We start from the raw sequence: 24,372 nt of genomic DNA on the forward strand, positions 1-24,372 counted from the left end.
CTTCCTCCCTAGGGAGAGATCACGGCCATAGCGATGAAGAAGGGGGCCAGGTGTTTCCCACTTTGTCTCTGGAAGCCCTTGGCTGAGGGGAGGGAGGGGTTCCAAGGAGATCCGGGTTTGAAATGAATTCTGGGAGATGGGGAAAAGACTGGATGGGCTGCCAGGTCTTAAGGTCCCACCCCCTTGGGGAGGACATTCTCCCCATGGTGGCCAGGGGGCATAGTGAGGGGACCTCCTGTGGGCCTCCTAGGAGGCTGGAGTAGGGGCTCCAGCTCAGCGCGGAGGGTGTGAGCTACTGCTCTCCTCCTCCTGCACACCTTGGTAAGTGGCAGCAGGACCCAGGGTCTGACTGCCCTCCCCCACCGTGGGATACCCCTCCCCTCCTGGGGGACCCTGGGACCTGGTCTAATGACCTCACACCCTAACAGGAGGAGCAGCACTGGCAGAGAAGGGAGAAGGGGACCCAGCCCCCAGCAGAGTCTGCCTCCGTCCCCCATTCTGCCCCGCAAGGACACACAGATCTCGGCTGTTGGGGGGAGCTTGCCCGGGCCAGCTGGAGGGCTCCTGACATTTGCCAGGGCGTGGGCGCGGCTGTTTGCGCCCCGAAGCTAGATGCAAAGTACACATCGCGGAGGAAAAGGGTCAAACACCGGGGCGCGGCAACTAGGCAGGTTTTATTGACCAGATGGCCGGCCTGCTGGCTCCGCCTGCGTCAGGCGTGGGGGCGCGGGCAGGGGCTGCGATCAAGACGGCTCTGGGGAGAGGCGGGGGCTGGCGAAGGCGGTTCCCTGCGCAGACCATGACTGAGCAGGAGACACTCCGAAGGCTCTGGAAAGAACAGAGAGGACCGTGGGAAGAGGGTTGTGCGACCTCCACTACCGCTCCCCTGCCTCCCCAGGCTGGAAGAGTAGGGACTGCCCCAGGAAAGCCTTCCTCTACTGGGAGTCGGGGATGGAAAGGTTGTAGGGTGCCCTGTGGGCAGGCAGACGTTTGCTCCGGTCTCAGATCTCCCGAGACACCCTCGTCCACTGCTGTCCCCGTCCCCTTCCTCTCCCCGCGTACCTGGCCTGCTCTTCAGAGGTCCAGGAGTAGGATCCCAGCCGCAGCTCCGGTTGGGGCGCGGACTTTGGGGCGCGCAGGCTGCGAGGCGCACTCACCGGGAGCCCTGCGCGGGAGCTTCTGCGTCGCACCTCCCACAGTTTCTGAACTCCGGAGGGAAGCAACAGAGCATCGCGGGCGGCGGGCCCCCCAGAGACGGTGCTTCTGGCAGATGGCCCCTGGGGGGACACGCCCAGGCCGAAGCCGTCCCAGGCAAGGGGCCCGGCAGCCGGTAGCAGTGCGCGGCGCCACACGTAGGGCGAGCGGCGCAGCCCCATTAGCAGGCCCGCGGCGCGGCCCACCGTGTGGTAACGGGGACTCGACACGTGCTTGTACCAGGCGGCGGCGGGCAGCGGCACCAGCAACAGCAGCAACAGCAATGCGATCAGCCAGCGGCTCGCAGTGGGCCCCCGCCCGGGGCTCCGCACCCCCGTGCCCCGCGCCAGGGTGCTCACGTTGACCGCTGCCCGGAGGGCGGACCAGAAACTGGCTCAGTCGTGTCTGGGCGCGCAGTGTCGGGAAGCTGGAGTGCGGGAGGCTACAGGCTAGGACTTGGTGCGGGTGGGTCCAGCTATAACTGCTCGGTGGCCCCGCCCCTGCTCGCCCCCGCGGTACCTGAGGGGCTCCCCAAGGGTAGGGGGAGGGATGAAGTGAGAGGAGGAGCCCAGGCTGCGAGGCAGGGACGTGTGTTACTGAAGCACCCTCGCTGAGTGGGCCTCTATGTAGAATTCATCTTGACGCTCTGCTTGGGGCTCCCCTGCTCCCCTCTTTTAGCCCCCCTCTGCCTCTTCCCCCTAAAGAGAGGAACTTCCAGGCATAGGGATGGGGGGACAGGATGTTCCCTGAGCCAGAGCTCTTGCAGGTGGGGCACAAGCAGAGCAAAGACAGGGAGGCCGGCAGAGCCCTACTGGGGTAAAGCAGGAGAGCTGATTGATTGGTGGGGGCCCTCTGCACCACTCAAGACCCCTCTGTGTATGTTCCCCCTGGAGGGTTGTTCCCTGTCCTCGCCTAACACAGCTATCAAATCTGTTCCCACACCCATTCCTCTCCTCCCTAACCCCTAGCTTCTCCCCAACAACCCACTTCCCAGCTGCAGCTGGATGGATGCTTGCAACTGCAAGTTTGGCCGCATCAAACCCTCTCTGAAACAGTGGTTAGGTTAGGCTCCCAGAATAAAGAGTCAGCCCCTCATACTGCCTGGGAAGGATAAGCTCTGCAGTCTTCCAGCCTCCTCTTTGGTTATGATCCCCCCCAAAACCACTTTCTCTGGCCAGGGCAGTGTCAATTCACTTGCCATACCCAACAACCCATGAGTTTGCCCACCTCTGTGCTTCTGTGCCTGGGACATCCCATCCTTTTCAATCTGGCAAACTCCTACTCATCCTTCAGGATCCTGCTTAGATAGCCCTTCTCTGAATAGTCTCCCAGAGTATCCCTCTGTGCCTGCCTGGGCTTAATAGCCCCCTTCCAGAGGACAGGGCCTGACCCATTCTTGCCTGAGTCCTAAACCAGGGAGGATGCAGCCCTCAAAATAATCACACCTCACCCCACCCCCCAGCAACCGCACCACTCACGGGGCACCTTCTAGATCCCAGACACCAAGGATCCTGAAATATCTTATTTTGATCTCCAAACAATGCCACAACGTGGGACAATTATTGATTCCATCTACCAATGAAGAAACTAAGGCATGGGGAAAATTGACTTGTTCCAGGTCACCTGTTGGGTAAGCACTAGGGGGAGTGGGGCCCAACCTAGACCCCCAGCTTGAGAGTTCCAGTTTGGGGACCCCAGCTGCAGTGCTCAATGGAAACCTCCCATCCCCCTCCGCCTGTCTCTTCAGCAAAAAGGAGGGGTGATCCCGGGGGCATGGGGGAACACAGTCTGAGTCTGTCCTTCCTCTCAGACCTGCATGTTGGAAGAGGAACAGAGGGGCTGAGGGGTGCCGAGGACGGTGCCTGCTTCTGAGGCATGAGGGGCAGAGAGATTCTGGTAATCCCCTGGGGAGCTCTAGAAGCAGCAGCAGCAGCAGCTCTCCCCACAAAGGCCCTGCAGAGCTGCTGAGAAATGTGTCCTGGAGCCCAGTGACCCAGGCTTGATGGTGGTGGGTGTGGGGGGAGGGGTAAGTGCCTCAACCTCTTCTGCCTCAGTTTCCTCATTTGTAAACTGGGGATAATCCCGGTCAGCTTGCTGTGAGTATTAAAAATACAGGCTGGGACTTCCCTAGTGGTGCAGTGATTAAGAATCTGCCTGACAATGCAGGGGACAAGGGTTCGATCTCTGGTCCGGGAAGATCCCACATGCCTCAGAGCAACTGAGCCCGTGCCCCACAACTACTGAGCCTGTGCTCTACAGCCTGTGAGTCACAACTACTGAGCCCATGAGCCACAACTGAAGCCTGGGCGCCTAGAGCCCATGCTCTGCAATGAGAGAAACCACCGCAATGAGAAGCCCACGCACCACAACCCCCCACTCGCCAACTAGAGAAAGCCTGCACTCAGCAACAAAGATCCAATGCAGCCAAAAATAAAAATATAATAAAATAATTTTTTAAAAAAAAGAAAAGAAATTCAGGCTGGGGGACTTCCCTGGTGGTCCAGTGGGTAAGACTCCACGCTCCCAATGCAGGGAGCCTAGGTTCAGTCCCTGATCAGGGAACTAGATCCCACATGCATGCCACAACTAAGAAGTCCGCATGTGAAACTAAGACCTGGCGCAGCCTAAATAAATAAATAAATATTAAAAAAAAAAAAATCCAGGCTGGGCCTTGACATCTTGACACTGTGCCTGGCACACAGTAGGCGCTCTATAAATGGCGTGGCTACCATCTAATTGCTGTTGCTGTTCTAGCGGCTGCCTAGTCCCCTAAATTGTCAGAGAAATCCCTTTGATGGAGGGGTGACAGCACTGGGACCAGGCAGGGAGGGGGTACAGAGGAAGCCACCTGCACACCTGGAAGGGCCTGGAGGACCGAAGGGACCAGTGGGCCGAGTGGAAAGCTGCCCCCTCCCACCTCTGCCTCACTCTTCTGGGGCCCCTGAGAGCTGCCTGGAGTGCTTGGTGGGCGGGCAGTATGGCACAAGCGGGCTGCCAGGGTCCCCTGGTGCTGCTGTCCCCTCCCTAATAAGGGGATGCAGAGGACTGCAGCCTGGGCAGACAGGGAGCTTCTGCAGGGAGAACGTCATCGATGTGAAATCTGATCAATCATGGCCTATGCTGTAATGGACGTTTCTGCGCAGTTGGAAAATTTAAGAGAACTACAATTAGCAGCATGGTAAATCTGAAAACGCAACGTTGAGCAAAGAAAAAAATGCTCTGCACGATGATACGTTTGGTGTCTGAAGTTTAAATCCCGGCAATCCCTCCCGCTTGTTTATGACTGCGAACCAGAGGGAGTGAAAATGTCAGGGTGCAGGTGAAGGATGAAGGCCACATTAGGACAGAGCAGGGCGGCTGCCTGTCAGCTGGAGGTGTGTGGAAGGCAGGCAGGGAGGGAGCCCAGGGCTGGGTAAGGGAGAAAAGCACAGAACAACTTGATGGTCCCTGGTGGCTCCTAGTTTGGGGTGCTCAGGAAGAGGGGCTCTGTGCTTTACCTAGCCCTGACCCCAGGGGCCCAGGGACAAATGTCTCTGCCAGCCCTCCCCCACCCAGGACTCTGGAGCCAAAGTCTATTGCCAGAGGAGGTAGTGGCCCTAATGGTCCATGAGAGCTGCCTTGTCTTTCTGGGGCTCACCACTCCTTTCACCCACACACAGCCCCTTCCAGAAGCTGACTGACCATGGCTTCTGACTATTTGCACACCACCTCCCCTGACACTGGACCAAGCCCTCCAGAGACTGGGACCATGTCTGCCTCATACTCATGGCCCCCATCCCAGGCACAGAGCCTGGCTGCCAACAGGAACCCCATCCTAATGACACAGTAAATGTGGAAATCTCTCCGTTTTGTCATTTTAAAAATTATTATGTTTTATAATATCAAGGTCATATACGTTATAAGTCAAATGCTAGTATAAGGGACAAAATAAAGCTGTCTCTGTTCCACCATTTCACATCCTCATCCTGCCCTCCAGGGGCAACTACTTCCAACTCTTTCAGCTATTTTTCCTAGTATTTGCCTCCATATTTTGAAATCATAAACTTAACCGCTACTCTAAAAATGGGTGGTCTTTTTAAGGAGGTATAAGATACTTTGAGTAAAGTATGCACATCTTAACAATTGCATTTGTTACATATGCCTACACTTGTGTGCCCACAGCCCAGATCAAGGTAGAAAAGATTTCAGCTCCCTAGGGGTCTCCTTTACGCCACTTCCTAGCCAGAAGCCCCAGAATAACTCATCTATCACCTTGGATCGGAATTTTCTCAACCTCAGCATGGTTGGCATTTGTAAGGCTGTTCTGGCATGGTAGGATGTTGAGCAGCATCCCTGGCCTTTATTCATTTGTGTAGGCAGCAAAATAGCCCCTCCCCAAAGACATCTATGCCCTAATCCCTGGAACCTGTGAATATTTACTTTACATGGTAAAGGGGAATTAAAGTTGCAGATAAAATTGAGGATGCTAATCCACTGAATTTAATATAAGCAAAGCACCCTGAATTATCCAGGTGAGCCCAATGTAATCTCAAGGGTTCTTTAGCGTGGAGGAGGGAGGAAGAGTCAGAGAAGGAATGGTGACAATGGAAACAGAGGGTGAAGTGATGTGCTTTGCAGAAGGAGGAAGGGCCACGAGCCATGGGATGCAGGCTCCCCCTAGAAGCTGGAAAAGCCAAGGAAATGGATTCTCCTCTAGAGCCTCCAGGAGGAATGCAGCCCACCTGCACCTTGATTTTATCCCAGTGAGACCCATTTTGAATTCCTGAATTCCAGAACTGTAATATAATGAATTTGGGTTGTTTTAAGCCAGTGTTTGTGGTAATTTTTTTACAGCAACAATAGGAAACTAATGCATCAGTAGATGTCAGTAACAATCCCACCCCACTGTGACAACCAAAAATGTCTCCAGACATTTCCACGTCTCCTTGAGGCCAAAATCACTTCCAATTGAGAAACATAACTGAGATTATAAACTGCTGCTTTAAATTTACCTTTTTTTTTAGGCATCAAATGGCTTCCTCCTAATTTATTAAATTTATTTATTTATTTTTGGCTACGTTGTGTCTTCATTGCTGTGCGCGGGCTTTTCTGTAGTTGCAGAGAGCAGGGGCTACTCTTCATTGTGGTGTGCAGGCTTCTCATTGCGGTGGCTTCTCTTTGTTGTGGAGCACGGGCTCTAGGCGCATGCGCTCAGTAGTTGTGGCTCACGGGCTGTAGAGCACAGCCTCAGTAGTTGTGGCACAGGGGCTCCACAGCATGTGGTATCTTCCCGGACCAGGGCTCGAACCTGTGTCCCCTGCATTAGCAGGCGGATTCTTAACCACTGCGCCACCAGGGAAGTCCCATGGCTTCCTCCTAATTTAGATGAAGCTTTGGCTCTCTCCCACCCCAGTCACCTCACTTCTCTTCTCTCCATCCTCCCAATATGATTTTATCATAATTTTTGGTTGACACTGGTCAGCATTTATATTATTCTGACCATGTAAATATTACTCTCTGCTGAGCCAAGTAGTGTACTATAATTACATTTTTTTCTTGTTGATAGCTGTCTTATTATTTTTCTTTCCTTGTTTTTCTATATTCTTAGTTTGTTATTTCCCCCCAAATGCTCCAAGGAGCTCCAAGCTCCTTGCAATAAATTTTCCTGATTCTCAAGCACACAAGGAGATCACCCATCATCAGTTCCTTATTTACTCTGGAAATCTCCCTCTGGGAGCCCTTGGCCTCCTGCTCCAATCTGGACATCCACTCTCTAAGCCTCTGCACAGGCATCATTTGAATGGGGACATGGGAGCTAAATACTTTGTCCTTTTTATGTTGATGGCTTTATGCGTTGATGGAAAGTTATTCTAGGTGTATAATTTGTGGATGGAAATCATATTCCTTCAGAAATTAGAGAGAATTTCTAGCTTCCAGTGTCCCAGGATTGTAAGTCTGATTCTCAATCCATCATACAGGTTTTTCTCCCTCCTTACCCCCTCCCTCCTGAAGCTCTCAGGCCCTTTGCTTTATCTGTAGTACTCTGGTATTCCATGATGATGTCCCTCACTGAGGGTCTTTTTTACTTGATTGGGTCCTTTAAACGTGGAGACTCATGTCCTTCAGCTCTGGCATATCTTGCCTTATTGGCTCTTTGATAATTTGCGCCTCTCCATTTTCTCTGTTCTCTCTGAAATTCCTATTAGTTAGATACTACACTGTCTGGATTCAGACTTCTATCTTCTTATTTTCTCTGTTTTCTATCTAGTTGTCTGGGTCGGCTTGCTGAGAGACTTCCTCAACTTTATCTTCCCACTTTGTTCTTGAACTTTTAGTTGTTGTTAGTTTTGTTTTGTTGGACGTGCCATGTGGCATGTGAGGTCTTAGTTCCCCGACGAGGGATCAAACCCATGCCCCCTGCATGGGGAGTGCAGGGTCTTAACCCCTGGACCGCCAGGGAAGTCCCTGTTGTTATGTTTTTAATTTTTAATTTCTAAGGGCTCTTTCTTGTTCTCTGCTTTGTGGTTGTTATGGTTGTTCAAGGCATCCTAGTCTCATTTCATGGAAGGAATATCTTTCTTGTGAATACCATATATATATATAAATAATATATATGTATATAAATAATATATATATATATATATATATATCCTTGGAGGGAGGAACATCTCTTGAATCTTTCTCCTCCTTTTTTTTTTTTTTTTTTTGGCCGTAGGCGGGCCTCTCACTGTTGTGGCCTCTCCCCTTGCAGAGCACAGGCTCCGGACGCGCAGGCTCAGCGGCCATGGCTCACGGGCCCAGCCGCTCCGCGGCATGTGGGATCTTCCTAGACCAGGGCACGAACCCGTGTCACCTGCATCGGCAGGCGGACTCTCAACCACTGCACCACCAGGGAAGCCCTCTTTCTCCTCCTTTTAATCTCCACTGCCACTATCCAAGTTCAGGTCTTTCCCTCCTTTTCTGGGATTGCTTCTGTGGCGCATATATATATATATATATATATGTTTATGATCTGTCTAAAATTTCCTTCTGATCTCTGGGTCTGCTTGTTTTCATCCCTGTATCACACACTGCAGGCTTTCATCATGAGTCTGGAGATCATTTGTTGCCTGTGCACAGTTGTGAGTGAGACCCTGCAACACTGGTTGGCTGCTCCTTTTTTGGGGGGCATGGCTTGCTGAGTGTGGGCTTCACTGTAGGGCAGCTGGACAGCAGCACAGCTTTTCTTTCTTTTTTTTTTGACTTAAAACATTAGGTGTTTATTTTTCTCAAGTAACAAGTCTTGAAGATATTAAAACATTTTCCCTTCAGCGTTATCACATATCTTCTAAGGGATAATGAATGAGTAAACGATTTCTCACAATCATTGTATAACGTAGGTTTCTTCCATATATGCATTACTTAGAGGCTTTCTCACATTCTTCACAACCAGTTCTTTTCACTTAGCATTTAGTTGTATGTCTTAAAGATTGAGAGTTCACTGAAAGCTACTTTACATGGATATCATTAAAAGGGGTTTTACTGAGCATGAGTTCTCTCATGACACCAAAGGGGTAAGGATTTACTGAAACCTTGCCTGCAGACATTGCATTTATAGGGTTTTTCTCCAGTATGTATTCTTTTGTGTGCAATGAGATTACACTTTACACTAAAGGATTTTCCACATTGATTACACTCATAGAGTTTCTCTTCCATGTGAGTTCTCATGTGTATTGTAAGGGACACATGCCTGCTAAAAGCTTTTCCATGCTCACTGCACTTAAAAGGTTTCTTGTCCCTGGTATGGATTTTCATATGCCTCCTATGAGATAAGAGACCACGGAATGTTTTCCCACATTCCTTACATTCATGTTTCATTTTTATGTGAATTTTCTTGTGTAAAACGAGGGAAGATTTCACTCTGAAGGCTTTTCCACATCGATTACATGTAAAGGGTTTTTCTCCAGTGTGAATTCTCACATGTTCTTTAAGGCATGAACTATCCCTGAAGGTTTTCCCACAGTCATTGTACTTACAGGGTTTCTCTCCAGTATGAATTTTCTTGTGCCTGATAAAGTTGGAGCTCAGCCTAAAAGCTTTCCCACATTGATCACACTTGTAAGTTTCTCTCCAGTATGTATCCGCAGGTGTATCTTAAGAGATGACTTACTACTTAGGGCTTTACCACAATGGCTACATTCAATGGATTTCTCTCCAGTGTGGATTGCCTTATGTCTTTTAAAATATGGGAGGATACTGAAGGTTTTCCCACAATCACTGCACGTATAGGGTTTCTCTCCAGTATGTGTTATCTGGTTATGGTAAGCCTACAGCTTCTACTGAAGGTTTTGCTGCATTGATTACATTTGTAGGCTTTTTCTCTTGAATGAGTCCCTGAATGTTGTCTGAGAAGTGAGCTATCTCGGAAGGTTTTTCCACAGTCATGGCATTCATAGTGCTTCTCTCCAGTATGAATTCTCTTGTGATGTGTAAGGCAAGAGCTTGAGCTATAGTCTTTCCCACACTGATCACACTTAAATGGTTTTTCTCCAGTGTAGGTTCTCATGTGCAACTTAATGGATGAATGGCTCTGTAATACTTTACCACACTGATTACACTCAAAAGGTTTCTCTCTAATGTGAGTTTTTTCATCCTTCTTAAGGTGTGAGATTGAATTTAAGACTTTCCCCCAGTCACTGCATTCATAGGATGTCTCTTCTGTATGTTGTCTCTTAAGCCCAGCTAAGTTAGAACTCCTGAGGAAGGCATTTTCATCTTTTTTACATTCATAAGATTTTTCCCGAGGAAGAATTCCCTCAGGTGGCTTAAGATGTGAAGAATCTCTAAGGACTTTTGCAGAGTCAAGGTATCGATGGAGTTTCTTGCTAGGGTAAATTTTACTGTGAGTAATGCTAGATGTCACACTCAAGGCTTCAACAATTTCACTGCATTGAATGGGATTGCCTCCAAGAGTTTGTTCCTTCTTGCCATTGAGTGTATACTTCTCCAAAATACCTTGTTTTTGCTGTGGTTGTTTGGCTTTAAGGAGAATCAGCTCATCTGAACAGGTATCTTGATGAATTCTTCTCTCTACTGTCTCCATTTCATCTTCCTGCTCCATCTGGGTGATGAGAGGAGGTTTGCTGAGTTGATGTCTCAGTGAAGCCAAGTTTCTATAGTTCTCCAGCATCACATCTCTGTCCCCTGCAGTGGAAGGGCATAGTCTTTTTTTTTTTAGTTAATTAATTTAATTTGTTTATTTTTGTCTGCTTTGGGTCTTCGTTGCTGTGCACGGGCTTTCTCTAGCTGTGGTGAGCGGGGGCTACTCTTTGTTGCGGTGTGCGGGCTTCTCATTGAGGTGGCTTCTCTTGTTGCAGAGCACGGGCTCTAGGCGCACGGGCTTCAGTAGTTGTGGCACGCGGGCTCAGTAGTTGTGGCTCACGGGCTCTAGAGCGCAGGCTCAGTAGTTGTGGCGCATGGGCTTAGTTGCTCCATGGCATGTGGGATCTTCCCGGAACAGGGCTCGAACCTGTGTCCCCTGCATTGGCAGGCAAATTCTCAACCACTGAGCCACCAGGGAAGCCCAAGGGCATAGTCTTAACCACTGGTCAGCCAGGGAAGTCCTCCAGCCCATTTCTGATTCTAAAGTCCAAGCTCATCCGCTCACAACACACCGCCTCTTTTCTAGAAGGGTTCAGATCCGGAGTAGCCTCCTGTGATAGCAGAAGGGAGGTCCTGAGTGTGCCTGGCCCCCAAGGGTAGTGAGGAGGCCCCCCAACAGCTGTAGAGACCCAAAGCCCCAGGATTCACAACCGTCCAATCAGCAAACCTGCCCTGATGTTTCTCTGCGTCAAGCCTCCGGGCTCAGCTGGGTGGGCCCAGCCATGAAGAGGACAGGTTCTCTACCCGCCTTTCTATCGGGACTGGGGGAGACCGCTCCTAGTTCAGAGACTGATGTCACCACGTGTTGTCTTTTCTGATAGGGATTGTGTTTGTGTGTGCGCAAGCGCGTGTGTGTGCCCGATGACCACGCCCGTGTGTGTCCCAAATACAAAAGAAAGATCTGGATTGGAAAGAGATTTTGGGCTCCTAATAGGGTTGCAATATTTAGCAAATAAAAATACAGGACTTCTAGTTAAATTTGAATTTCAGATGAACAACGAGTAACACTTTAGTATAAGTATGACCCATCAATATTTGGAGCATTAAACATTTTGCTCTGGGAGGACAGAGCTGGCCCAAGACTAAGGTCAGAGGAGAGGAGGGCCTGATGCCCGCAGCCCGGCGCCGGACCTGCAGCTGACCTACAACCAGCCCACTCCGCCTAGAGCGCCCGGTGCCGGTGGCGCCGCTCTAGCCGGCGCCTCGCTGAGGCGGAAGTCGTGAGCGCACTTCCGCCAGGTGGGGCCGTTGCTGGGCGGAGCGGTGACGTCTCCCCGGAAGGGGCGGGCCCGCTGGGAGCCAGTCCGTCCCGCGCCGCGCCGCGCCGCGCCGGCCGGGAGGGGGCCGGATCCCGGACCATGGCGGCGGCGGCGGCCCCGGAGGTGGCGGTGGCGGCACCTGAGCGGGGCGGCGGGAGCTGCGTGCTGTGCTGCGGGGACCTGGAGGCCACGGCGCTGGGCCGCTGCGACCACCCGGTGTGCTACCGCTGCTCCACCAAGATGCGGGTGCTGTGCGAGCAGCGCTACTGCGCCGTGTGCCGCGAGGAGCTGCGCCAGGTGAGCTGCGCTGGCAGGGCCGCGTGTCGGGGCAACTGGGCGGGAGCGGGGGCGCGGCCGGGCGGGGCGGCTGGTCACCGGAGGCCGGAAGGGGACTTTGCCTTCCTGGTGTCCGGCTGCAGGCCTAGTGGCGCCGGCTTCCAAAAGAGAGGCCTGGCGGGGCCACCCGGGGCGGGGTCCCCATCGTGGGGCCGACTGTGGGGCGTGTGGGGGCGGGAGGCAGGAGGTGGCCGAGCCGATTTGAAGAGGCAGCGGTCCTTGTGGGGACAGAGTCTGGGGGCTTTCCTCCTGAGCCCCGGGAATTCCTGCCGGGCCACAGGAGGGGCATGATCAGAGCAGGAGCTCCTAGACCTGCTCGTCTTGGGAGATTATTCATCAGGGGTCTCCATTCCGGTGGAGGCAACAGGGAAAGTGGGCACCTTCAGTGGCAATCTGTCCTGGAAGCAGAGGGTCAATCTGGGCATTTCCAGCCTAGCTGTGTTTCTGGGCCTTTCTGGGTGACGCTGAGCAAACTCCTTCTGAGAATGGCATTTCTATCTATTAAGTGATGGTTGTACTCACCATCACCACCAGAGGGGAAGGCAGAACCACTGAGATCTCCTCAGGGTGCTTGGTGGATGGGGATAAAAGTGTTGCGAAGTTTTCCTCCTTCTTGCCGGTTCCACCTGGTGGCGGTGGCGTGGTGGTGGTGGTGGGGGGCTCAGCTCCAGAGTGGAGGAGAGGGAGTTTCTGATTGTCCAGACTTGGAAGCCCTAGTGAGGTCAGAGGGCTCCACGGAGCTTTCTCCCACCCTCCCCGCAATGCCAGCTGCTGGCTGGGAGCACCTAGCTGGAGCTCCCTTGGTTTGCTGTGATTTGAGATATGTTTGCTTCCAGAGTTGTGAAGTTCCCCTGGTTTGTTCATGGAAAGTTTGGGCTGGTGACATCTTCCAGGGAATCTGACTTTCTTTTTCCTAGAAGTGATGCGGAAACGACATCCTTTCTTCACTTTCTTTTTTAAAAGTAGACTTTTATGTTAAAGGAGCCAAGAAAATGCTGTAATCCATGAGCACTCTGTGGGCACCTACTTTGTGCCCTATCTGAAAAAGACACTTGGAGATGCTGTCAGTCTGTAGTGGGGTGGACAGAGATGCACCCAGACCTGGGAGGGATCTGGGGTGCAGGAGCAGTTGGGGAAACCTTGGGTCTGTGACTGGGCACCTCCCAACTTCACCAGAGCCTGCCTTGCCTTCCAGTCTTGCATAACGTGATGTAACTCTTGAATGGCCAGGTTTCCCAGCACACCTGTAGCTTCCTTCCAGGCAGGCAGGCAGGCAGGCATGTGCAGCAGAGGCCCCGGCCCTGGGCACTGCAGGTCTCACTGAGGAAGTAAGCAGACACCTATATATGGGTGTTGTAGCTAGCATCTGGCCTCTCTCATACCTTGTGGGTCCCATACCCTTCAAGGACTCTGTGGCAAGGGGGTGTGGACATGAGCTTTCAGCTGGCTCCAGCTGGGGTGTGGTTTGGCATCAGGTGCCCTGGCCAAGTCTGGCCTTCCTCTCAGGCCTGCTCCTAGTTGCTAGGCAGCAGGAGGGTGTTCTGGGAAGTTTGGGAAGATGATGCTCCTCTCCATTCATCCTGTTTCCCTCTCACTCTTGAACTCTGAACGCCCCTGTATCCCTCCTGTTCCCTTGCTGAGTCCTGCACTGTCCTCTGAATACGTCCTGTGTCCCATGCCTGCTCGGAAATCCCACAGCAGCCCCAAACCCCTGAACCCTGCCTCTCCTCTGTCTCTTTTATGGGACTAAGTCTTTGTAAAAAATTGGGAGGAAAGTGTGCCAAAATGCTTTTTGGGACAGGCCAGCTCCGTTTGCTGGTTAATTCCTACATCTTGGCCTGGTGCCTCCTTGTGCCGGCCTGGGTGAGGAGCCAGATCAGTTAGATTGCCCGGCACTTGCTCAGGGTGGAGGCCGAGGCAGGCTCCCAGCTGATGGGTAGCAGCAGCGCTGGTCTTGAGGGCACACTGGCTGAGACTGTTGTTAAGTCCTGGGTTCCTGTCTTCCCTGGTTGTATCTTTCCCACAGGCCACTTTCTTCTAAAAGACAATTCTTGTCTTACTTTTCACCTTGCTCTGATCCCCGGTGATGTTGAAGAGGCTTGATGAGGCTGCTGTACAAAGTGGGATGTGTCTGAGCTAGGAGGGGCCCTGCAGGCCACCTGGTACAACCCCACTGCCCCATTTCATAGGTAGGAATTGGGAGGGGAAGCTGAAGGCAGGTCAGGAGGCAGGACCTGCTGACTCAGGCCATGTACTTCTGTTGTCCCTGCCCCCTCTCCACCAACCTGGTCCTGGCCCGCCTCCTCTGAGAGGACCTGCTTGTCCACGTCTGGCTCCTTGGGTCCCTGTACTCTCCCCGTCCAGCCGCTCTCACACTGGTCATTGCTGACACCCATCCCCGTCCTCTCACGCACTCATTCTCCGTGAGTGCTCACTGTGCGCTGGGAGTGGGGAGCAGCAAGGCCCCAGGCAGAAACCCCTGTGGTGGGGGAGTCTGAGGGGACTTTCGCCCCCATCTGCCTCTCCTCAGGACCTGATCTTCTTGGGGCCCACCCAGAGGCACCCTTGCCCCGTTAGTCATTTACTACCTGGCCCACCCAGGGGCTGCCCAGGACGGTCCCTCCTCAAGTATCTAGGCCTGGCCTGTACCTCTGTCCTTGGACCCATGATCCCCTCCCATCAGGGTGATCACCAGGGTGGGTGGGTCTTGGGCCACATTGGTTGGATCCCTAATGGGTTCCTGCCCATTCCTGGCCAGGCCACCATACCCTCATCCTCCTCCATCCTTGCAGTTTTGTGTCTCGCCTCACCCTCTGCTGAGGGCAGGGACACTGGCCATTCCAGGCTGCACTGCCATCCCATCGTCTGGTGCAGGCCCGGGGGGCCCAGTCCTGGTCCCAGCCTGTCTGTGAGGGGCAGTTAGCATTTCCCCATCCCACCCTCCAGCTCCAAACCTGCTCACCCTCATTCTCAAACGAACACTTTCCTTTCCCAAGCCTCTTCTGTGGTTCCAATCTCTTCCTGAGCCAACCCAGTGTCCCCCTTCTGGCCTGGCTCAGGTGTGCCCAACCTGGGCTGCCCTACCAGACTGCTCTGGAGGGACAGACACGCCACCCAAGCTGACTGTCACTCAGTCCACGGCAAGGGTGCTCACAGCCCAAGGAGAGATACCACCTGTGGTGGATCAGAGCAGACCTCTGAAAGGAGGGTGCCAGGGTGACAGGGTGAGGGTGGGGCGTGGGCCCTCCCGGCACAGGTTTCTCTGGGAGGGAAGTTGTTCCTCTGCTGAGTCTTTTGAGCTTGGATGCTTGTTGGCAGTTTTGGGGCTCCCCTCGAGACTGGGGTTATGGGCACCGAGTCCCAGTGGTTAGTTCCTTGTGCTCTGTGCTCCTCCAGCAGCATCCTGAGTGGTTCATGGCCCTGCACCTGCAGGCGCCTATCCCCAGGCAGGAACTGGGGTCTGTGCTGGAAAGGTACCCTTGGGAGTGGTTGGAAGGCAGGGCTGGATGTGGGCTTGCTCTAGGAGGGCAGATCCCATGAGAAGAGGCCAGTGGAAGGCTCGGGGACCTTCCCCATGTGCCTTTGGGACTACGGAGAAAACCGGGGCAGAGGGTGCGGAGGGTGACCCTTTGGAGGCAGAGCCAAGACCTCCCTGTGAAGATGGGTCACAGGGTGCAGCTGGGATGAGGTGCGCTCAGTGTGTGGCGGGGGCAGGGGTGGGCAGCCACATTCATCCTGCCCAGCTTTGCCAGACATGGTGACAAGGGGAAGAAAGGCCTGTTGGGGCGCTGCCCATCCCCCCCACCCTGCTCTGACCCTCCAGAATGGCTGTGGCTGGACCATGATGCTTCCATTGGGCTCCTGTGGGGGTGGGTGGGGGGCAGGCTTGGTTGTCAGCCTGCTCTCCACACCCCCAAGCATGTCCTCACAAGTAGAGGCTGAGCTCCCCATCTCCTTCTCCAGAGCCCCCAGGGAATCAGTTTTAACCACCCTGCTGTTGGGGATGGTGTAACCACCCACTCTCCCCAGCCAGTCCTACGCTTTCCCAAGTTCATGGCCACCCTGGCCCCAGACATCCTCCCTGACTGGGCCTAAACCTAACAGGGGTGATCTTGATGTGGGCTTTACCAAGGAAAGGCTGTCCCCCCGGGTGTGCTGGTAAGGACTCTGAGCTGAGGCGAGTGGCCAGCTCCAGGCTGGGGGACAGTGGTGGATCGGAAAGGGGCACGGAGAGGAGGAGATGGGCCAGTGTGGTCTTGATGCAAGGGGGAGGGGACAGAGAGAAAGGGGGACTGGAGGATGAGGGACCCCTGGAGGGAGCAGTGCCCTTGTTGACTCAGAGGGTAGGCCTGAGCCTGTGCGGGGGCCCTGGGGGCCAGGCTGGGGGCATTGGGACAGGGGTCGGGTCATCGTCCAGTGCCAGGGTCTGTGGAGAGGCAGAGCAGGCTGCTGGGCCAGGCTCAGCAGGCTTTACCTGAGAGTGCTGGAGACCCCTGAGAAGTGGCCAGGCTGCAGAGGTGTCCACAACCAGCACACTAGCTCCTCTGTTTGGCACCCCCAGACAGCCCAGTTAACAGGCAGGAAGCTGGCCAAGAACGGGCGGGGGCCATGACCGAGTCCTGTGGGGGAGCCCTTCTCCCCCTTTGCCATCATGGAAGGATCATGGGTGCGTGGAGGGTAGCCAGGCCTTGACACATGCAATCTGGCCTGGTAGCATTCACTGTTTCCTTAGCTGCTCCTTGGACTGTGTCTCTCCTTTCTCCTGGTGAAAGTCATCCTGTGCCCAATACCCATGTGATTAAGCCCCGGTTTGCCTGGCTGTCTGATCCCTGTCTCTGCCCCTGGGGCGGCCTCTGTCTCTCTGGCAGGTGCCAGTTTGTCTGTGGATGAGTGTGGAGCCGGCTGCCCCCTGGTGGCGAGGCTAGCCGCTGCGTCTCTGTCCTGGCAACCCTAGGTGGGTGGGCTGCGGGTGGGGAGAGGAGACAAGGCTGGCCCAGGCTGGCAGAGGGTGCTTCCTGCTGGGACCTGCCTCAAGCCTCCCAGGAGGGGCCCTGGGTGCCTCCCTTTCTCCTCAGCCTGACGCGTCCATGGTCCGGCTCACCAGTCCCTTTTGCTTTTGGTTTCAGGTGGTCTTTGGGAAGAAGCTTCCTACCTTTGCCACAATCCCTATCCATCAGCTTCAGCATGAGAAGAAGTATGACATCTACTTTGCTGATGGAAAAGTGTTTGCCTTGTACAGGTGAGAGGGGAATTCTCGGCCTGGGTTTCTGAGGGTCTGTGGGATGCTTTGTGGTGGGGACGGACTGTCACCTCCTCTGCTCCTCACATCCCTCAGCGGGGAGGGGACACTGGTGTGGTGCAGATGTCAGGGCTAGGTGGCTGGTTTCTATCATTGGTTTTCTCTACTGTAACGGGGGATGCTCACAGTCCCCCTCCTGGGGTGGTGGTAAAGAGAGGGCAGTGAGCGACAAGGGGTGAATTCAGGGAAGGCACACAGCCCTGCTTTCTGGGGCTCTTTGAGGTGGTCAGGAGCTCCTGCAAATCAAGCTCTTAGCCTATGGTGGAAAAACCTCATAAAGGGATACAGTTGTTTTGGGGGTGGTCCTCATCTTCCAGGTGAGGGGGCAGGCACCTGTGTGGGCTCAGTCATCATGTCCATCTGATGCACGGGTCAGTCTCCTGGATCGTGGACCCAGCCCCACCCCGTGGCCTTGTTCAGCTCAGGCCCTGGGCCCAGCACCATCTGGCTCAGTGGTCAGAGTGCTGAAATGCACGGTGGGGCAGGAGTGCCCATCCTCCTGGCTCCCGCTTCCAGGGCATCTGCAGGGGCGTTGGGTGAGGGGCCGTGGGGTGGTTCTAGTGCCCCTCTGGACAGTGATGCTGAGTGCCTTCGGGGGGACTGGTGGCTCTCGATGTCTCCCTAGGCAGCTGCTGCAGCACGAGTGCCCACGGTGTCCTGAGCTGCCACCTTTTGGCCTCTTTGGGGACCTGGAGCAGCATATGCGGAAGCAACATGAGCTATTCTGCTGCAAGCTGTGCCTCAAACACCTCAAGGTGAACCCTACCCCATGGCACCTGCCTGGGGATCGGGCATTCAGGGAGCACCTGGTGGAGGTGGGTGGAGGCCAGGCCCAGTAGAGGCTGGCACAGGGTGCTCAGCCTGACAGCTGTGAGCGGCTTGTTGCTGCCTCTGGCCCTGGACAGGCCAGATCCCCAGGGTTTCCCAGCATCCCCAGCTCTCCTGCCTCACAGAGCCTGCCAGGCTGCTGGTGTCTGGGGCTCTGGGGCAGAACTGATGCCACAGGGTCCCCTGCATTGTCAGGCCGTGGGAAGGGGCAGGAGGCCTGGGAGCCCCCACCCCATTCCCAGCCCCCCATTCCCTGCAGATCTTCACATATGAGCGCAAGTGGTACTCGCGCAAGGACCTGGCTCGGCACCGCATGCAGGGGGACCCTGACGACACGTCGCACCGTGGGCACCCGCTCTGCAAGTTCTGTGACGAGCGCTACCTGGACAACGACGAGCTGCTCAAGCACCTGCGTCGCGACCACTACTTCTGCCACTTCTGCGACTCAGACGGGGCCCAGGACTACTACAGGTGGGAGTGGGTGCACGGCAACCTTGGGACGCCCAAGCGGGCTGGGCGAGGGCCCCTGCTGACACCCAGTTTCCGGCAGCGACTACGCGTATCTGCGTGAGCACTTCCGAGAAAAGCACTTTCTGTGCGAGGAGGGTCGCTGCAGCACCGAGCAGTTCACCCACGCATTCCGTACGGAGATCGACCTCAAGGCCCACAAGATGGCCTGCCACAGCCGGAGCCGTGCCGAGGCCCGCCAGAACCGCCAGATCGACCTGCAGTTCAGCTACACGCCGCGGCACTCGCGCCGGAACGAGGGTGAGCGGGGCCCGCCCTGCCGAGCGGGGGCCCCAAGGCAGGGCTCACATTGCGGAGCCCTGCTCTGGAGGCCTCAGACCCAGGTCCTGATCCGACCCCTCACGTGTGAGCGGGGACAAGGGACAAGCCTGTTGAGCCTGTGTCCCCCCAGCCCATTGAGGAGCCCCAAGCACCTGAGCACATTGGGACAGGGAGCTCTTCACTGGCTCCTGAAGGTTCTCAGATCTGCTGTTCTGGGGTCCCTGGGACTCTTCCCCAGGTCAGGAGCATTACTGAGTACCCACTGTGTGTAGGTCCCTCCTGGGACTGTGGGGCCAGCAGGCCCAGGCCCCTCTCCCAGCCCAGTTCTTGCTCTGACCTGGTGCCTAGGCTAGAGGCCCAGGACCACTGTGAACCCTGAGAGGTGTCTGCGCCCATCCCCCAGGTTCAGGTGCTATGGTGGGTGGGGAGGCCTCTGCTGTCTAAGCCAGAGCACTGGCCTCGGTCTGGCCTGGGCCCGTGACGGGCTGTGTGCTGGCCGCAGGGGTCGTTGGTGGCGAGGACTACGAGGAGTTGGACAGGTACAACCGCCAGGGCCGCACGGGCCGGGTCAGCGGTCGTGGAGCCCAGCAGAGCCGCCGAGGAAGCTGGAGGTACAAGAGGTGGGAGGATTTGCGTGTCGCCAGGACTTAACGTTCTCCTGGCACCACCCCTGAGGCGGTGGCAGCAGCCAACAGCTGGGCTGGGGATAGGCACCGCTGTCAGGGGACTTTGGCTTTCTGGCCTCTGGTGTCCTGGGCATGGCAACAGGTCTGCTAGGTGTCCTCAGTGAGCATTCCTTCACTTTCCCCTAGTTTTAGCCAGAGACACCGGCGGGACCCTGCCGATTGGGGTGGTAAGGGGGGTCCTGGGTCATTGGGGGTTCAGTGCAGTTGTGCCATGAAGCCCCAGCGTGGCAGGCACGCACTCAGGCTGGGCTGCCCCCGATGGCCGGGCTGGATCGAGGCATCTGTGGACCCCAAATGCTACCCCAGAGAACAGGGCTGGGTGTTGCCCAGGGAGCCGAAGCTTGAGGCTGGCAGGTGGATGGTCCAGCTCCCTCCACAGCGCCCTCTCCTGGACAGGGAGGCTGGGCTGGCACCGGTCCCGCTGGCTCCTGGCAGGCAGCCTCCTGGTGTCCAGGCTTCCCAGGGGCAAGGCCCCTCCCCAGCCCCTCATCCTGCACGTCACTGTAGTCCTGGGCCTTGCCCAGCCTGAAGTCATCCCCATCCCAGGGAAGAAGAAGACCGAGAAGTGGCAGCTGCCATCCGGGCCTCGGTGGCCACGCAGCAGCAGCAGCAGCAGCAGCAGCAGCAGCAGCAGCAGCAGCAGCAGCAGCAGCAGCAGCAGCAGCAGCAGCAGCAGGAGGACACACGCAGGAGTGAGGACCAGGAGGAGGGCAGCAGGCCCAGGAAGGAGGAGGCAGGTGCGCGGGGTCCTGAGGAGCCCCGGGGCCCCCGGCGCCTGCCCCGGACTCAGGGCGAAGGCCCAGGTGAGTGGGCCTTCCCTGTAGGCAACTCTACTCTGGTGCAGGAGGTGGGAGGTGGGCTCCTGACCAGCGTGGCGGTGCCCGGACTCGCAGGGCCTCCACCCACAAGGCCAGTGAGAACCCATGTGCTCTCCAGTCACCCCACAGGGTCTGATCCTGCCCTTCAGTGTTGGTCAGCCCTGACCTAGGGTTCTTTTGTGTCTTGTAGGCTCCAAGGAAGCCTCAATAAATGGTCCTGTGAGCCAAGAGGCCTTGCCAGCAACTGGCTCGGCTGCAGGAGCCACATTTCCAAGGTACTTGTGTGCACGAACTGGGGCTCCTGTGTAAGGTGGGTGGAGGGTGGCCGCCGGGCAGGCCAGGGCCTGGCAGGCCACTGACCCCTCTTCTCTTCTCGGCACAGTGCTCTCCCGCCCCCCACTTCGAAGCTCAAGGACGAAGACTTCCCCAGTCTCTGTGCCTCCACATCCCCCTGCTCCGCAGCAGCTGCCCTGGGCCCCGTGGGGCTGGCGCTGGCCTACTCTGTCCCCGCCAGGGGCAGGAGCACCTTCCAGGAGGAGGACTTTCCTGCCCTGGTGTCCTCTGCCTCCAAGCCCAGCACTGCCCCCACCAGCCTCATCTCTGCCTGGAACAGCAGTGGTAGCAAGAAGGTGGCGCATCCCGCCCCAGGGGCCCAGTCTGCCAGCGGGGGAAGCCAGCCCCCCAGGAAGGCTGGGAAGGGGGGTAAGGGTGGTAAAAAGAGCGGACTGCCCCGCGCGGAGGAGGAGGAGGAGGAGGATGGCCGCTCCAGCCTCACCACCCAGGAGGTGCGGGGCGTGCCCACGACAGTCGCCGTTTCTTCCCTGCTGGCTGTGGCCTCCACCCAGACCTTCACCAAGGTCGGCAAGAAGAAGAAGGTGGGCTCCGAGAAGTCGGGTGCCTCATCTCCCCCGCCACTGCCCCCTGACAAAGATGGGCCCCCCGGAGCTGAGCAGGCCCCCGCGGCCCCCACTGGCAGAGCTGAGGGGTCAGCTGCTGTCATCGTCAACGGACACACAGAGGGGCTGGTCCCAGCTCGGAGCATCCCCAAGGAACCCCCTGGGCTCCCGAGGCCCCTGGGGCCCCTCCCCTGCCCCACGCCCCAGGAAGACTTCCCAGCGCTCTGCGGCCCCTGCCCACCCAGGATGCCCCCGCCCCCAGGTATGTGTGCCTGGCTCAGGCCTGCTTTTGGGCATCTGGGAAGGGGCCAGATTTTTGAGTCAGGCTGGAGCCCCTGGGCCCAAGAGGAGCATAGCCCGAGGTTGTGCAGGTGCAGGTGGGGAGAGATGAGCCTGTGTGGTGGTTTCCAGCTGCCTTGGAAACCTGACGGCCAAGTCTGGATGCAGGCTCCATGTCTGTGAGCAGCGTGACTTTGGTCTGCCACATAACTTTTCTGCATCCTTTTCCTCCCGGTAAATCGGGGCACTCCTGGCACCCTCTTTTTTTTTTTAAATTAATTTATTTATTTTTGGCTGTGTTGGGTCTTCGTTTCTGTGCGCGGGCTTTCTCTGGTTGCGGCGAGCGGGGGCCACTCCTCATCGCGGTGTGCAGGCCTCTCACTGTCGCGGCCTCTCTTGTTGCGGAGCACAGGCTCCAGACGCGCAGGCTCAGTAGTTGTGGCTCACGGGCCTAGTTGCTCCGCGGCATGTGGGATCTTCCCAGACCAGGGCTCGAACCCGTGACCCCTGCACTGGCAGGCAGATTCTCAGCCACTGCACCACCAGGGAAGCCCCTAGCACTCTCTTGAGATGAAGGCAAAAATGAGTTAACTTAGGCCAGCATTTGCCACGAGGGAGCACAGCATGCATGCCGGCTCTTGGCATCATCAGGCCCTGGGCCTGCTTTGTGGGGGAGGTGCGGTTGTGGACAAAGCCTGACCCTGACCCTGACCCTGGTGAGATGGGCAGCTTATGGGAAGTGGGGGACCAAGGCTTGTCTGCCTGGCCAGCGAGGGTCACGTCCTGAGATCTTCCTGTGTGCCCCCCCATCCTCCACAGGCTTCAACACCGTGGTGCTCTTGAAGGGCGCTCCGCCTCCACCTCCACCGGGTCTGGTGCCCCCTGTCAGCAAGCCACCCCCTGGCTTCTCTGGCCTTCTGCCTAGCCCCCACCCGGCCTGTGTCCCCAGCACTACGACCACCACGAAAGCGTAAGTGTGGGTGGGCCACCTGGCCTCATGCCCCTGTGGAGGGAGTGCCCTCACCTTGGGCCACTCCAAAGGCTGAAGCCTCCACCTCCTCCCTATGTCCCGATTCCAAACCCAGGCCAACACCCGTGCAACGGGCCTACCTGATCCCCGAGAACTTCCGGGAAAGGAACCTGCAGCTCATCCAGTCCATCAAGGACTTCCTGCAGAGCGACGAGGCCTGCTTCAGCAAGTTCAAGAGCCACTCGGGGCAGTTCAGACAGGTCAGGCAGGCGGGGGTGTGGGGGCCAGCCCGGCCACCTGGGGCCCAGGCCTGGGCCAGGTGTGACTGGGTCTGGCTCTGGGTGGCAGGGCGTGATCTCCGCAGCCCAGTATTACAAAAGCTGCCGGGACCTGCTGGGGGAAAACTTCCAGAAGATCTTCAACGAGCTGCTGGTGCTCCTGCCCGACACGGCCAAGCAGCAGGAGCTGCTGTCTGCACACACAGGCTTTCGAGGCCGTGAGAGGCCTCCCGGCACCAAGGCCAAGAAGAGCAAGAAGAGTGCATGGCAGGCCAGCACCCAGCAGGCGGGCCTGGACTGCTGCGTGTGCCCCACCTGCCAGCAGGTGCTCGCGCACGGTGATGTCAACAGCCACCAGGCGCTGCACGCTGCCCGGGACGACGACTTCCCCTCCCTGCAGGCCATCGCCAGGATCCTCACGTAGCTCCGGACGTAGCTCCTGCCAGCGCAGGCAGGAGCCGCCACACCCATGAGCCTCCTTTCTCCCTCCTCCTCCCTCTGGGCTGCCAGGCAGCCAGGTGAGGCCCTGGTGAGGCCACCCGCTCAGGCCCCTCAGCTGGCCGGCCTGCCAGGGATCACCAGGAAGGCCCGCACCACCCTGTCAGTACACCGTCATGCAGGAGTCCATCTGGATTTCTCGTGGGAACTGGAGAAAGACCCCTGCCTCAGCAGCAGGCTGGTCTGGGTTTACATTCTCATGCTTTTGGAAGGTGCTGGGGAGGGAAGGGCTGGGATGCCAGGACCTGTGTGTGCTGTCAGAGCCGGTGGCCACGGTGGCCCAATCTGGGACCGCCTGAGCCTGAGGGCTGCGGCACCGTGGTCCCTGAGCTGTGGGGCCACGGGTGCTGGAGTCAGATGTTGAGTGTGTTGTGTAAACAGTTGGCTGTTTCATTATTCAAGAACGTTCAGGATTAAAAGCAGACACGAAATTGTGCTACTTGAAGTTGAATCTTTTTACGAGACTAGCTGAAACTGGGATCTCAAATTGCCTCTGACCTTTTATAAGACAGTTTATCTTCAAATAAATTTATTTTGCAATAATGCACATAGCTGAGCTTCTCTGCCTTCTGGGGTCACCCCACTCAGAGTTGTCAGACACTACAGCTCAGGTGGTCACCAGTGAGTGCTGGGGCGGGGAAGACCTGTGGGGAGAGCTGGGCTTGCTCACAGGAAGAAGCAGCCAACCCTGGGCTCCAGTCCTGGAGGTCGAGCACCGCCCAAGCCTTCCAGGAGTAGAGACAGCCATGCTTGACCTACACTGTGTACCCAGTAAAACTATTCTTCCAGAACCTGAGAGTAACACAGACTTGAGGTTTCAATCCATAGACCAGTGAAAGAGCTACTAAAGATCAACAAGAACCATTTAGAAACAGTGCAGGGCATATCTGAAATACTGAAAGAAAATAATTTGTACTTAATTATTTGGATCCAGTATTTTGAAAAGGAACCAGACACCCAGTGAACTCTCCCCTTTCTGCCACAAACACATATAAATAGTAGGAAAAAAGGTCTAAACACATAGCTATATCCAAATAAGGCAACATCCTTAGATGAAAAGAAACAGAGATGTCTTTCTAAAAGAAGCAGAAGGGGGTACCCCAGGTGATGAAGGGGACGTGG

General features: G+C 56.1%; 3 protein-coding genes across 5 annotated transcripts; 1 reads left to right on the plus strand and 2 right to left on the minus strand.

Annotated features, from left to right (window-relative positions):
* Nucleotides 1–735: 735 nt before the first annotated feature.
* NPW (neuropeptide W) lies at nt 736–2,230 on the minus strand. Its single transcript, XM_089895410.1, has 2 exons — nt 2,182–2,230; nt 736–1,561 (listed from the first exon to the last, which is right to left on the minus strand). The coding sequence occupies exons 1-2, from the start codon at nt 2,228–2,230 to the stop codon at nt 1,002–1,004; spliced, it is 609 nt and encodes a 202-aa protein (XP_089751536.1). The 3' UTR covers nt 736–1,001.
* Nucleotides 2,231–6,278: 4,048 nt separating this feature from the next.
* LOC149747433 (uncharacterized) lies at nt 6,279–11,335 on the minus strand. The gene is given in 3 exon segments (XM_089896387.1): nt 6,279–9,275; nt 9,278–9,469; nt 9,472–11,335. Coding segments are annotated over 3 exon segments (1,647 nt in total). The 5' UTR covers nt 10,343–11,335; the 3' UTR covers nt 6,279–8,691.
* Nucleotides 11,336–11,619: 284 nt separating this feature from the next.
* ZNF598 (zinc finger protein 598, E3 ubiquitin ligase) lies at nt 11,620–23,797 on the plus strand. Of its 3 annotated transcripts, none has more exons than XM_030763599.2 (12): nt 11,620–11,870; nt 17,036–17,148; nt 17,834–17,963; nt 18,296–18,507; nt 18,587–18,804; nt 19,328–19,445; nt 20,058–20,314; nt 20,520–20,604; nt 20,712–21,487; nt 22,324–22,474; nt 22,590–22,734; nt 22,823–23,797. In XM_030763599.2, the coding sequence occupies exons 1-12, from the start codon at nt 11,673–11,675 to the stop codon at nt 23,174–23,176; spliced, it is 2,757 nt and encodes a 918-aa protein (XP_030619459.2). In that variant the 5' UTR covers nt 11,620–11,672; the 3' UTR covers nt 23,177–23,797. The 3 variants fall into 3 exon arrangements, with proteins under 3 accessions (XP_030619459.2, XP_089752512.1, XP_030619460.2); XM_089896386.1 differs by having other exon boundaries at nt 20,058–20,248; XM_030763600.2 differs by having other exon boundaries at nt 19,328–19,436.
* Nucleotides 23,798–24,372: the final 575 nt, after the last annotated feature.

The sequence above is a fragment of the Delphinapterus leucas genome, chromosome 15 (assembly GCF_059928025.1).
Source record: "Delphinapterus leucas isolate spDelLeu-1000000601 "Yukka" chromosome 15, BTC_Dleu_Yukka2, whole genome shotgun sequence".
Taxonomy (NCBI): domain Eukaryota; kingdom Metazoa; phylum Chordata; class Mammalia; order Artiodactyla; family Monodontidae; genus Delphinapterus; species Delphinapterus leucas.